The following is a 14,720-nucleotide window of genomic DNA, read 5'->3' as shown; positions in this document are numbered from 1 at the left end:
ACACACAGACTTGCTTGTGTTCACATTACCTGCCGCTCCCACAAGGTTTGTCTCAATTTCAGAGATCAGTTTTCTGAATTAGTCCTGACGCCCGTGTCTTCCCCCCACGGGCAGTGCGCATGCACGCACGCGCACACACACACACACACACACACCACACACACACACACACACACACACACACACACACACACACAGGTGGTTGATTGACATGCTGTGCAAGCACTTTAAACTCCCTTGAAAAACTGCCCACCATCATATTTGCCACAACTTACCAGCCGTGTGATCCTATTGGTTTGAATTTATGGAGAGAACAGACAGATATGAAGCCGATGCCACAACAAAAGCTGGACGATGTTCGTTACGATGCTTCTGCTAACAATGTTTGCATTGGAGTGTCTGAAGTGTTTGTTTTTGGGGTTTTCTCTCCTCCACTGTACTTCACTTGATGTGCTGCAGCTAATTGGCTTGATTTGAATGGAAGATGACCACTTGCTGTTGCAGTCACACACACACACACTTAGGACACGGTGCCCTCCTGGCAGACACCTGTTAACGTAATTAGTAGTTGATGACAGCCAGTGACTCTGATGGCTGCTCTGATGGCAATGTGTGTGTGTGTGTGTGTGTGTGTGTGTGTGTGTGTGTGTGTGTGTGTGATGACGATGACACCCAAAACCATGACACATGATGTTGCAATATGGTTCAGAAGCAGAAGGTTGATGATGCTGCACCCACTGAACTTTATTCCATTAGCTTTTATTTCCGTTCTCCTTGATCCTTGTGTAAGATTTTGGTCAAAAAAGGAGGAGGAAAAATATTTCATCATATCTCACATCTGAAAACAGGCAGTCTTTCACTGTTCCGTGTGTGAAACAGCAACATATAGTGAGGCAGAATCAAACAGTTCTTCTGTTTCATCGCTCTTTATCTCCTTTTACCTTCTTTCCTTCCCCCCACTTCCCACCATTATGTGTGTAGGCATAGGCAGTTGAAGTTTTTTTTTGTTTTTTTTGGAAAGCTGAACACACCCGGACAGACAGACAGACACATACTCTCGTACACGCAGACGGTGTCCTAATCAAAGCCAGGCTCTGCACATTGTGTCCCAGTTGAGCAGCTATTTTTATCTGTAGCGCTCTAACAGGGATGGAATGGGTCAGATAGGCCGGGCTGACGAATCCATCAAGACCAACAGATAACACACACACGCGCACGCACACACACACAGGTATACCCAGGTTTCCCTGTTCTTTGTTTCCACCTGTATAAGAATTGATCCCGTCTTTGTTTACCTCATCTGTGACTGCCTCTTAAATATGTAAGGCATGTAAGGTCCGCACACACACAGACAGACAGACACACACGCACACAAGCCGTGTGATTACTGATTTGTCTTCCTGAGACCCTTCCAGCTGGCAGACATCCACCTTCTCGCTTCACCTTTTTCCCACTTTGCCTTCTACCAGATGCTTGAGACTTTGCACTTGCATTGTGGGAGATGTAGTTTTTAAGGGCAGCACACGCAGGAAAGTGACTTTTCAATACATTCGTGGACCTTTTAAACTCCGCCAGGTGGCTCGAAAGTGATTGAACGTACTTGAGCTCGACACTGGTGCTGCTGTGATGTGTGTGATACACTGCAAATGTGGACCAGCTCAAACTTGACCATTTAGCAGCAAGTGGTGTGAATACATGTCTATTAAGCGTCAAATTATAGAGGACTTTTTACTACTTTATGCTCAACATTACTCTGGAACTGGCTGATGACGCTGTATGTCCTGTGGCACTGTCCTGTAGCTAGACTGAAGCAGAAAGACAGATTTTAGTTTGCCTTTGCAATTTTAGGTCGAAGCCGCCGAGACAATCGGTTGAGCTTCTTCTCTTGACCCCTCCTCTCTCTCAGAACCTGGAGCCTCTGAAGGTTCTGCAGTAGCACAAACCTCAAGTTTTCTGTCTCCGCTTTTTGGTCGAGACAATGAATCTCTCGGTCGCAGCTTCTGTCTTATCGGCTGATGGAACCGTCCTGTGATGAGGGGAGGAGGGAGAGAGGGAGAGAGAAAGAGAGAGAGAGCGCTCTATCGCTGAATCTTGTTTACTCAGCCTTTTGCTCTTGTCTGTCTCTTCCCCCAGCCGCTGTTTATCTATTGTCTCTCCATTAGGTTTATTCTCTGCCTCTTTAACGGCTCTCTTCCCTCTTTGTCTCCTCTCTGCTGCCAATTTAAAACCAATAAAACACACACACACACACACACACACACACACACACACACACACACACACACACACACACAATATCCCATTAGTCTCCTTTGCTCCTCTGCTTGTAGAAGCATTGACAATAGTCATTGGGTGGTATGGAGGAAGGGGCGGGTCTCAGCAGGGGGTTGTCTCTGAGTGCAACAGCAGCACAGGAAGTGGTTCAGTGGCAGTAAACAGGAAGTGGCTTCACAACACACTCCACACAACCATCCAACCAACTATCCCCCCCCCTCCCCACACACACACACACACACACATTAATTGACGTTGTGATGTTAAAAATGGCTCTGATCTTAAGATGAATGAAACAAAACATTGAAGAGAAACAAGACACACAGTCACACTCACAACCAAACCATCATCCAGCTGCTGTATCATAAAAGTAAATAAGAGAACTTGCTAATATTGTGCTCATCATTGTGTTTGATTCAGCTTTAACTTTCATTCCTGATGAAGATTGGACTGAGGACGGTTGAAAGTCAGTCTAGCTCTTCAGATCATGAAAAATAAATAGATTGAATTGTAATGAAATCAGTTCAGTCATTATAATTGTGCAGCAGTTAGAGCTCGTCTTCTCTGAAAAGCAGAATTCATATAGTAAATAAATCGTCCAGGACTCACATCCCCCCAAAAAATCTCATGCGTTATTTTGTACTTAGAAATGAGAGAATGGTGGATGCTGAAAGGTTTTAAAAGTGGTGGGAGAATATTAGAATATCGACAAGATTTGTTTTTACTTTTATCCAAAATGTAGCACCATGGGCCCCAAACACAGTTTCAATCTTTTACGTGTGAGACACATTATGCAGAAATGACACTACAGCCACTGTGAACCCTGAGAGGATTGTTTGTGTCACTGCAGTTTGTCAGACACTGATCAAAGCCGACGTGCGTTTCAGGTGCGCAACCTGTGCTACATGGTGACGCGGAGGGAGAGGATGAAACACACCCTGTGCGACCTGCAGGAGAAGATCTTCCACCTGCAGATACAGCTGCTGGAGGAGGACATCGCCGGAGGTGAGACACAGCCTTTTTATTATACCTTCATTTATTTATTTTGTTTTCTCCACAACCTGCTCCAAAGCCGGGGCAGGTGCACACGGGGCCGCCAACACAGTCGCTTCCATCACAAAAGGGGAGTTGAAAGAAAAGAAAAAACTAACCGGGGAGCTGGTAAAGCTGAAGTGGCTCACAGCTCCTGGTTGAAGTGCAGTGGGTGGACAGTCCTGGAAGAGGCTTGTCATCGTTTTTGCACGCTAGGCCACACTTGACACGTGCACCGAGGAGTTCAGCTCAATGCTGCACACACACATTCACAGATGGACCCACTCTGCACACACCACTGACCCCACAAGCCTTTCACACCACCACCGCTCGCTGCAGGAAGGAGCGACAGGCTGCTGTATATGCTACTGCCTGCTGCCTGCTCTTCTGTATAATAATTACTCTGAATTCTGAGGTCACAATATTACATGTTGGGGGATTTTATGAGGGCAACCTGGCAACCTGGCAACCTGGCATGGACCTGTGCAGCTCCAGTGTGTAATCCTTTTTACTTCTAAGAAAAGGTAGAGAGCAGAACCATCCTGCGGTGACTCTGGGAGTGTTGACGGCTTGTTTTTTGACTGCAGCGACCCAGTAAATCTTCCAAACACTGTTGCTCCCCAAAACCACCACCGCCACCGACTCCTTCTGTTTCACACTCCCAAAGACACACATGCATGCACTCAATTACTCACACACATACACAGCCGGTGCAAAGCTTCTGACTCAGCAAATTGCTACCATCAGGTACCGGGAGCAGCGCCGCTGGCACTAAACAGCCATATCTATTCACACCCTCGATTAGAGGGGGGGAAAGAGAGAGAGAGAGAGAGAGAGAGAGAGAGAGGGTGCGTGTGTGTGAGTGTGTGCGCGTGTGTGTTGGAGAGCGGTAGAGCGCACTGGAGAGTGAAGGATGAGCTTGTCTGCGTTAATGATTTGTTGTGTCCCTCACCTTGCAGCAACTCTTTCCTCTGCGCCGTTAATCTTCCTCTCCTATTTTCCTCCCTTCGCCTCTATTTTCCCTCTATTTTCTCCTTCATCTCATTCTCTCTCTCAAGCTTTCTCTCTGCCCTCCAAGGTTTATTTTTTCCGTATTCCGAGTGTCGCTCTCGCGTTCCCTCGCACCGGTGGACTGGCTTCACGTGATCGATTTATCAAAAATTTCTCTGTGCATCCCCAGAAAGCAGCGTTTTCATTTTGTCTTGATGGGAAACTCCCCTAGAAAAGTCACGTCGTCATCAGTCATAACTGCATGGAACTGGATTATTACTACAAGAGCTGCACCTCCTACCCCCAAACACACACACACACACACATGCATGCACATGTAAGCACACTGTATTATAGTTATGCAGCAGGTGCACTGCATTTACATTCCGGCTCCAATTTAACTGTTGCAAGCTGACAGTGGTTAGAAGTGGCCTCTCTGATCTGCTCTTTGCGCTCTGTGTGTGTGTGTGTGTGTGTGTGTGTGTGTGTGTGTGTGTGTGTGTGTGTGTGTGTGTGTGTTGAAGCGCGAGGACAGCTCAGAAAATAAGGATGCAGGTGGAGGAGGATGGGAAGGGACAGGAAGGTAATGGGATGAAAAAAGCAGGTAGAAGAAGGGAGAATGAGAAGGTGTGGGGGAGGAAGGACAGAGGAAGGGTAGAGAGGGGGGAGGGTGCAGGGACACTATCAACAACAACAAAAAAAAACTTCCCCACATTGCGCTAATGAGCTCAGGTAAGAAATGGGACACAGCGGTGACACACGGAGTCACGCCGCCGCTCGGCGCACCGAGAGAGAGGAAATTAATCACACACTTCAAAAAGACAAATCCCGCCGGTGCCGCTCCTTCCGAGGCGAGGGAGCGTAGGAGAGCAGGAGGAGAAATTTGGAGAAGGAACGCAACGGCGGAATACAAAAGAGGGCCGGCGAGCGCGCCCATCTGATGGGGGGAGCGTGTGTGAAAGAAAAGGGGTTTCCGCTGCTGATGGTTGGATTTGTGCTGAGATTACAGACTGCGTGGAGGGGAGGGGCAGTTGGGATGGGGTGGGGGGAAGGTGGGGTGGGGAGGGAAGGAGAGGGGCAGGCACATTTTAGCAGAGCTTGCAGGTGTCCTTGGAAACCCAAAGACGAGACCTTCAAAGCCGACGGAACATGGAAAAGAACAAGATCAGATTAGATGGAGAGAGTGGGGAGGAAAAAATGAGAGAAATGTTGAGAAAGTGCTTTTTTTTTAAGGGAGACTGGGAGGGATGAGAGCGTTCAAAACAAAACTAGATCTGTGTGTAGGTTTGTGTGTGTGTGTGTGTGTGTGTGTGTGTGTGTGTGTGTGTGTGTGTGTGTGTGTGTGTGTGTGTGTGTGTGTGTACACATATATAGATAGATCGATAGATAGATCTAGATACATATAAATGTGTATTTATATATATATATGAATATATATGTTTGTGTTTATGTGTATATATGCATCCATATGTATGTATGTATGTATGTATGTATAGATATACATATATATGTAAAATATACATATATGCATGAATATATATATAGATATAAATATAGATCTATATATATATATACACATACATATACTGTATATGCATATATTAAAAAATCCTTCCCCTTCAGAAAAGAGTTTTTACAGCCCTTTAAATAAACACAATATTTAAAAACCAACCTTCTTCTTTCCCGTCCTCTGCAAACCTGAGCTGCTGCGCTCGCTGTGTAAACTCTGCTGTCACGTGCGCCTCCTTTCTCCTTCTCTATACTGCAGACACACACTCATGCACTTGCAGACACACACACACACACACACACACACATAGACAGGCACGTACAGTAGTAGTCACAGTGTGAAATCTCTCCCACTTCCATTCATGCATGTGCTGCTGCTTCACGCTAAAGCGAGCGTGAGGACGGCCCACTGCCGGCCATGACAGCCGTACACACAGTGTAGGCATGAATTGTCATGGCCATCTCGCGCACATGCACACACATACACACACACACACACAAACTCACTTACACAGAGTTTTATTGCCTGTTACGGAGCAGCTGCAGCAGCAACCAGATGATTAGCTGTTAGAAGCTTTTTACTCGACCGCGGCGGCAGCGGCAGGGCCGTGTGGAGGACGACGCTCTGCTCCGACTCAGGGCCGAGACGTCACCACAGAAATAAATGGACTAAAGTCAAAGCTCCACGTGCACTTTTGGCCTGGACTGAGAAGAGAATCTGGAGGAAATACAGAGAGCGACAGCGAGCGGTTGTGGATGTTTTATCACAACTCTGCACTCTGCAGCATTTTCACACTGGGGGGAACTGGGTGTGTTTTGCTTCATTCCCGGCTGCCTCGCATCTCCACACAGGTCAGCTGTTTTTGATAGTAGTGGGAAACCTTAAGGTGTCACTCATTGGCTGGCTGGCCAGTGAAGCAAGTGAGGGAGTTGTGATAGTTTTTGCAGTGAATGTGGCCGCCCAGTAAAACCATCCGATTGGTCTCACTTTTTTTGAAATGGTCTCCCGATTCAGGAGCATTTTCTTTTCTCCCCTGATGAATTCTTCTTCATTCTGCGCTTCCCGACAGATTTGGAATCATTTCAAGTCGCAATCATTAAAACTAGACGATGAATAAAACTTCTGCTGTGCATTTTAAGCACCAAGTTTACAACCCAGGCTGTTAATCAGACTGATTGAAGACATCTCTCATTTTCTGGATTGTGCTCCTTATTTTATCTTTTTTTTTTTTTTACAGTGAAACCCAGCAAAATAAGTTATCCGCCTTCGCCCTTTAATGGCCACCAAGCTGTGCGTGCTCAAAGCACTCTCACCAACACAAACACACACACACACTCATACACACAGCAAAGGCCCATGACGCCCAGCAGCAGCAGCAGCAGAGTTGTGCAGCCTTGTTGCCTCCAGCAGGCGACAACCAACAATGTTGATGTTGTGTTGCGTTCACGAGTATCAGTGGATCATTTCCTCACATGTTGAGTGTGAGTGTGATTCATATGAAAAAAACAAACTTGTTTCCAGAAGTAAACACGTAACTGTATTCCCATGACTAATATCAAAACAACAATTATAGATTTTCTAAAAACGGCCGACAGTTTCCTTTTTTCCTCCCTTTTAATTTGGCCCAGAACAGCTGTTACTCACTGATGCCCAGCCAGCCCCGGGCGTCAGCCTCTGCTCGCTACCTCGCCGAGTTAAGGCGTCACGCTTGGCAGGAGGGAGAGGTCAACGTGTCCTGGGGTGGGAGGACAGCCTGCCGCAGCAGTAGAAGCAGTAGGGGGCGCTGTGCAGCCTCTGCCAGCTGTCAAACACCGTGTCTCTCAGTGGCCTGAGGGGCAAACCGGCGCTAGCGTCAGTGTCGCGCCCATAGACTCCCACTGCGTTTGTACAATAGATGAAATGTGAACGGCCACATCCCAGTTTGTTGGGTTTTGTAGAAATGAAGAAAAAGTCGCAGCGACTCAGTGCATCAGAACCTCAGAGTCTCAGTCCTCTGAGGAAAACTGCGTGTGCTTCGACTGTCAGATGAAGCCGGCGGAGGAAACTCCTCTCAGCGGGAAAGTAAACACCCATCCAGGGCTTTTAGAGCGAGAGAGAAAACCTGTCACTGAGGATGAACCGCGGCTCTTTGACAGTTTATCCATCACGGACTCGCAGGGCTTCCAGGGTCGCCACTTAGCTTCTGGCCTCTATCGGCTGCCCGCTGATCAATCGAGTTGAGCGCTGCTCTGTGAACAAGCTTCTCTACCACACTTAAAGTTGCCATTCGGACCAGGGCCCAGGTCCCATTTTTTACTCTCACCCCCACCTCTTCCCCTTTCCTGCTTTTCTTTGATCCACATGTTGTACGCTCTCATTTGAGCTGCGCCGCCTCCACCGTGCACCTGCTGCAGCGGCGTTTCATGTGTAAGCATGACCTGAAGCGTTTCTTTTTTCCTTTTTTTACACTTCCAGTCTTTTTTTTATGCCATATTTTCTACATCTCTTATCTCCCACCTGTCTGTGGTCTGTTGATTTCTCTGGCATAGTTTGATAATGGCCAGACCACTGCGGTCACATCAGTTTTTTTACTGGTTATTCGTCTCCCTGGAAAAAGTATGAATGATGTAATGCAGAGATTTGGAAAACTGTTTGGGAAATGCACTTGATGGCACCGTTGTTCAGTGATGTTGACCTTGCAAACGTGCCTCAGCACGAATCCAGAAGAGGTTAAATCAGTTGCATTCACCGTTGTTTGGCTAGCGCAACTGTCCCATGTCATTATATAGGTTTAGAAGGGGACTGGAAATCTGTTCTTGTGAAAAATGAATCGCTGATCACCAAAAAATACAAACAAAAGATTTTCATAGTCAGTGATGCGATGCTAAGGCTAGGATGCTAAAGTCTCGCTTGTGTTGAACAAATCAGGAATTGAGACTCAACATGTGCAGTTTTATGCCAAAATGTGGCATCGTCACCCAGCAGTTGCAAAAAATGTTCATGTCTTTCCAATTTAGGCACCTCACGAGTTCATAACACCATATTAAGTCCCACTTTCTCAGCTAAACTCCGCAAAAAATGAAAATAAAAAATGAGGTTTTGCCGGATTCGCGGTTTCGCCTTCCAGGTAAATCCAGGTCGTAATTTAAAGAGACCCACTAAAAACCCCTTCTGTCTCCCTACAGAGAAAAGCCAGAAGGGAGAAAAGAGGAAGCAGAATGGAGGGAAGGATAAAGGGAAGGAGAGGAGGAAGAGTAGTCCTGAGAAGAAAAAGGAGAGATTGAAGTCAGAGAGCGGCTCCCTGCTAAAAGAGCTAGGTACATTGTGTGTGTGTGTGTGTGTGTGTGTGTGTGTGTGTGTTTTCTCCAAAATCACCGAAATCATCAAAGTGGCGTAAATGTGTCTGTGTTTGTGCATCCGTGTGAAAGATCTTGGTGACTAAAAGCTTTTTGTCATAAAAGCTTAATGGGGGAAACATTTTGGGTAAGTACGACTACAGTCGTTCCAGTTGGAATCTCTAAAGATAATTTCACTTTCATTTGGCATTTAATCAATGCGATAAGAAATGAAATCTTCCCGCGGAGGACCGTTGGTCATTCCCTGGACAGCATCTTTTTCTGACTCGATTCCCGGCATAGATCAGGTTTCACCAAGATGATGGTAAAAATCTTTAGCGGCACTCGACTGCCAGGCTGATGGATCAGCCTCTCAGCAGCCAGTCGTCACTCACACATGAATGAATAAAGGTTAAACAGATGTGAGCCGACAGTTCAGCTGGACAAACTTGTTCGGAATGGCACATTTATCTCTTCAACGACTCGTTTTTTGGCTGGCTTGTCTTAGATTTAAGCGGCCTTTATCTTGGAGCGCCGCTCAGAAAAGACACCAAACTGAAAATAAATCAGGCATGTAATGTTTCCCACAATGTCGCGTTATCTGGCGAGTGTTCTCGCCCGCCGCCGCCAGTCGGAATGGAGCCTTCTTTTCTGCCGAGCTTCTGTTCGACACTTTGACACTGCGGAGAGGGAGAAGTCCCGGCCGCTCGGCCAGAAAGGAGGAGGCTGTCAAAGCCTTCGTCTCTTCTCACTGTGGCCGAAAAGTTTCGAAAGAGGGAGAGAGAGAGAGAAAGATCTGAAACAGGAATTATCATGCCGCACATAAGACACAAAATTTGCATTCATTTAATGTGTGTGTGTGTGTGTGTGTGTGTGTGTGTGTGTGTGTGTGTGTGTGTGCGTGTGCGTGTGCGTGTGCGTGTGCGTGCGCGTGCGCGTGCGCGTGCGTGTGCGTGTGTGTGTGTGTGTGTGCGTGCGTGTGTGTGTGTGTGTGTGTGGGCAAATAGGAAGGAAAACAGCCTTTCATATCTTCACGCTCCCCCCAACAACATGCTGCTCTGTTATGAATAGTTTCTTTATGTGGGCGGATGTGCCGACCTGCATAATCCTTGTTTATGTGCAGCCACAGCTAATCACTCATGAATATTCCCTCATAAAGCAGTAGGGCCACGCGTTCTTCATACCGAGGGGGCCCTGAATGAAAGTGAATCCCGATGATCCATTCCGCCTTCTGACAATATGTGTTCATCCCCTTAATATAAAAAGCAAGAAAGAATAAATTGCCCACGCGGTGTTAAACTTTCCCTCCGACTTCACTCCCCGTCCGCAAATATGAGCGCTAACAGATGGCGTGTGTCTAATGTTGAGACGGCCAACGAATCTAAGGCGTTAACGAGCGTCAACAAGTCGCACCGGCGCGGCGACGAGCTCCGTTTGCTCTTGTGATCTCGGAAAACGCGAACATGACACAACGGCGCTCAGAGCCTCCAAAGGCGGCGCCGGCGCCAAAGGCTCCCGGCTGTCACGGCAGGACGGGAACCCCGAGCTGCTTCATCCGATACCATATCTTCCGATACCAAGCACAGTGTTGGTATCGCAAACACAGATACTTTTTACTGAAAATGTCATTTAATTTTGAATCGTTATGTGATGTTAGCCAAATAAACATCCATCCATCCATCCATCCTTTCATCCATCCATCCAAACCGCTTCTTCCTGAGCTCAGGGTCACGGGGGTCTGCTGGAACCTCTTCCAGCTGTCATAGGGCGCCAGTTCATCACAGGGCCACAGCAGATAAACATGTTTTTTTAAATTAATTAAAAACTGTTTAACAGTATACAAATGATAAAATAATCCCCCCCTTTTACTAAATACAGTCGTCTAAGAAAAAAAGTCACTACTGCGGTTTCACTGTTGACTTCGAGAGACTGGGAGAGAGGCTGTGAGGGAGTTGGAGTTTGTCGATTGTCTAGACGAGAAACTGCATCGATCCCGTCACACCAGCATCAATCTGATACCAATAGTCACCTTGTTATACTATCGGTACTCAGACTTAATCATGTAAAGCACATTGAGTTGCCTTCTGTATGAAATACAGGCTCAGTTTCTTTGCCTATTGAAAGCGTTGTCTACTAGACATCGTTGCTTCCTGCCTGGTTTCCACAGAGGTAGATTTGTTTTCTATTTTTTGCAACAGGCTCATCTGATTTAACCCAGCCGACTGCTCGACCGCCCCTGTTATTACCAACACTCTCTTGTCTCCCAGCACGATCGAGATGCGATCTGGGCGCTTCGAGCTTCTCGGCCGCCCACACGGCCGCCTTGAGATGACGCACAATTTCTTCTCTTCCCTCTCTCTTTGCTCTCTTTGCTCTCTTCCTTGTCTTTCCCCTCCCTTTGAGCCGAAACGCCAGGTCTCTGCCACCGCTGCTCTCATCGCCGCGCAAATTTGATGGCCGAGATAACTGCAGCCATGCCTTCCTCCGTCCTCCATCCCTCCCTCTGTTTATTTTTTTTATTGATCCCATTCCCATGTTGTCCAACTGCGTTAACCGTAAATCCGCCTCTTGCCTCTCCATCTGGACGCCGATGGATACAAGGGTCGCGACTTTGCATCAAGCGAATCGTCCCACGCAGATCAGCCGCAACGTTTGTGTGCGAGTGCAGCTCACGTCACGTCCTCCGTCGGTCTTTATATCGACTTTATATCATTTCTGTCTCAGTGTGTCATCTGTGTGTTTGTTTTAGCGTGCCGTATGCGCTTGTATCGCTTGGTGCGACTGTCCATGTGTGTGCGCCTGCGTTTGTGTGTTTGTGCGTCGTCACGCCATCTGTTCTCCGTCGGCTCTGCTCCTCACTCCCGGGGCTTTTGTCTTCCTCCGAGGGCCGAGGAGGGATCAAGAAGACAGATCTGCAGCAGATCCCCCCCCCTCTCTCTGACGCACCGTCTCCAAGCCACACTGTTTATTAGCAGCACCCATATGCCGCAGGTGATTTTTGGGGGAGATTGTTTTTGAAATTAGCAGCGGTGGCGGCAGCGTCTTCGCGAATGACGAAATGGACGAGAAATGACGCAAGCTGGAAACTGGTGGAGGAGCAGCCACGTGTCTGATGAAGCCCCAACCATTCAGATCAGTCAGCAGCTGCTGATCATGTGACTTTTTTTGATATGTGGTGTGTGTGTGTGTGTGTGTGTGTGTGTGTGTGTGTGTGTGTGTATGTCTGTGTGTGTATATGTATATATATATATATATGTATATTCATATATAGAACTAACAACAACAATAAACAACCATTCGCACTCACATACACACCTACGGACAATTCAGAGTTCTCAATTCACCTCACGTTATTGGACTGTGGGAGGAAGCGTATATACATATACACACACACATATATATACACGTACACAGACATATACATATACACGTATACACTGCGTTCCAAATTATTATGCAAATTATTTTTTTCTCTAATTTTCCTATATAGTCAATATAAATGAAGTCATCATCATTTTCAAGACATCAACCTACAGTACAATTCAAATGTTAGTGAACAAACTTCCCAATGATAGCAGACCATGTTATTGTTTGTAAAGAACTGAAAATGGTCATTTGCATTTACTGAAAAATCAAAAGCTATTTCAATCAAAACATCTTAACAGGTCAAGTTACATTTTAACATAGGACCCCTTATTTGATAAGGGCTTCACAATTCTTGCATCCATTGAACTTGTGAGTTTGTGGAGAGTTTCTGCTTTAATTTATTTGCAGGATGACAGAATAGCCTCCCAGAGTTGCTGTTTGGACGTGAACTGCCTCCCGCCCTCATAGATCTTTTGCTTGAGGATGCTCCAAAGGTTCTCAATAGGGTTAAGGTCTGGGGAGGATGGGGCAACACCATGAGTTTGTCTTCTTTTATGCCCATGGCAGCCAGTGATGCAGATGTATTCCTAGCAGCATGAGATGGTGCATTGTCATGCAGGAAGATGATTTTGTTACGGAAAGCACGGTTCTTCTTTTTGTACCACGGAAGAAAGTGGTCAGAAACTCCACAGCCTTTACAGAGGTCGTTTTCACACCTTCAGGGACCCTAAAGGGGCCGACCAGCTCTCGCCCCATGATTCAGGCCCAAAACATGACTCTGTCACCCCCTTGCTGACGTCACAGCCTTGTTGGGACATGGTGGCCATTCACCAACCATCCACTACTCCTTCCATCTGGACCATCCAGGGTTGCACAGCACTCATAAGTGAACAAGACTGTTTGAAAATTGGTCTTCATGTATTTCTGGGCCCACTGGAGTCGTTTCTGCTTGTGAGCATTGTTTATGGTGGCCGAATGGAAGGTTTATGCATAACTGCAAGCCTCTGGAGGATCCTACACATTGATGTTCGCGGGACTCCAGAGGCACCAGCAGTTTCAAATACCTGTTTGCTGCTTTGTAATGGCATTTTAGTAGCTGCCCTCTAATGCATTTGTCTGACAGACACCTTCCTAATTGTTCCTTTATCTGCACAAATCCGTGTGTGCTCTGAATCAGCTACAAATCTCTTAATAGTACGATGATCACTCTTGAGTTTTCATCAAATATCTAAGGTTTTCATACCGTGTCCAAGGCATTCAACTATTTCACGCTTTTCGGCACTAGAGAAATCCTTTTTCTTTCCCATATTGCTTGAAAATGGTGGTCTGCTAATGTGGAACTTCCTTCTTCAGTAGTTTTTGCTTATCTTATCTAATTGACACAGGTGTCTGACATTGATTTCACTGACCCAAAGAGCCCTGAGACACAATACCATCCATGAGTTTCACTGGAAAACCAAAAGAAATTAACTTTATGACACTTAACATTAATTTGCATAATAATTTGGAATGCGGTGTACATACACACATCATTAACACATCGCATCCACCATATCCATCTAGTGCAGAATGCCCAGCATCCTAATTGAACCCTGTCACCTGCTGAGATTCAACCCCTTCACACTGCATTTTCTGTGTGTGAGCAGTGGACGTGCGAGACGTTGGCTGCAGACTGTGAAATGTCAATTTTAAGCCCTTTTTTTTTTCGCCCACTGCTTCCTGTGTTTGGTGCGGCTAAACATCGGGCGCTCTCTCCTTCCTTCCTGAGTCTCGTTCCTTCCTGCCGAGCTCAACCTGCACTGTCACCTCCTCCTCCCTCCCTCCCTCCCTCCAACCCTTCCTCCCCCTCTGAGGAGGAGCTGAGCAGAGCTCTAGAGACTTGCTGCATCATGGACATGACTAGCATCGTGTGTGTGAGTGTGTGCGCGTGCATGTATGTGTATGCTGACAGCACCTCCTGCTGTCTTGATTGACAGATCAACAAAGGGAATAAAAGGAGAAAAATTACTTTACTCTGAAAATGTGCACTTACTGCACTTAATCATGTGTTGCTGATGCTGTGTTATCTGATGTTTATATGGAAGAGACACTCTACATGAAAGGGAATATTGGAGAGTGCCAGTGAAGAGGGAAGAGGGAATGCTTTTTTTATTTGCTTAGTTTTTCTCCCCCCCTGGGAAAAGGTTATGACTGAAAGACAGATAGTTTAGAGAAAATGGAAAAAAGCTGTAGCT

The 14,720-nt window shown here is 46.5% G+C and overlaps 1 protein-coding gene across 4 annotated transcripts in view; it reads left to right on the top strand.

Annotated features, from left to right (window-relative positions):
- jade2 (jade family PHD finger 2) overlaps positions 1–14,720 on the top strand; it is a 102,045-nt gene that overhangs the window by 83,818 nt on the left and 3,507 nt on the right. For 2 of the 4 annotated variants that reach the window (XM_076031906.1, XM_076031905.1), the window contains exons 11-12: positions 3,162–3,279; positions 8,971–9,102. In XM_076031906.1, the coding sequence (XP_075888021.1) occupies positions 3,162–3,279; positions 8,971–9,102 (250 nt within the window). The remainder of the gene's footprint in view (positions 1–3,161; positions 3,280–8,970; positions 9,103–14,720) is intronic. The other 2 variants (XM_076031907.1, XM_076031908.1) reach the window with 1 other exon arrangement.

Source organism: Nelusetta ayraudi, unplaced genomic scaffold (genome assembly GCF_046127955.1).
Source record: "Nelusetta ayraudi isolate G7.1 ecotype Tasmania unplaced genomic scaffold, CSIRO-AGI_Nayr_v1 ptg000033l, whole genome shotgun sequence".
In the NCBI taxonomy this organism is placed as follows: domain Eukaryota; kingdom Metazoa; phylum Chordata; class Actinopteri; order Tetraodontiformes; family Monacanthidae; genus Nelusetta; species Nelusetta ayraudi.
Note: the sequence above shows the minus strand (reverse complement) of the source record. Positions and strands in the feature narration are given on the sequence as shown.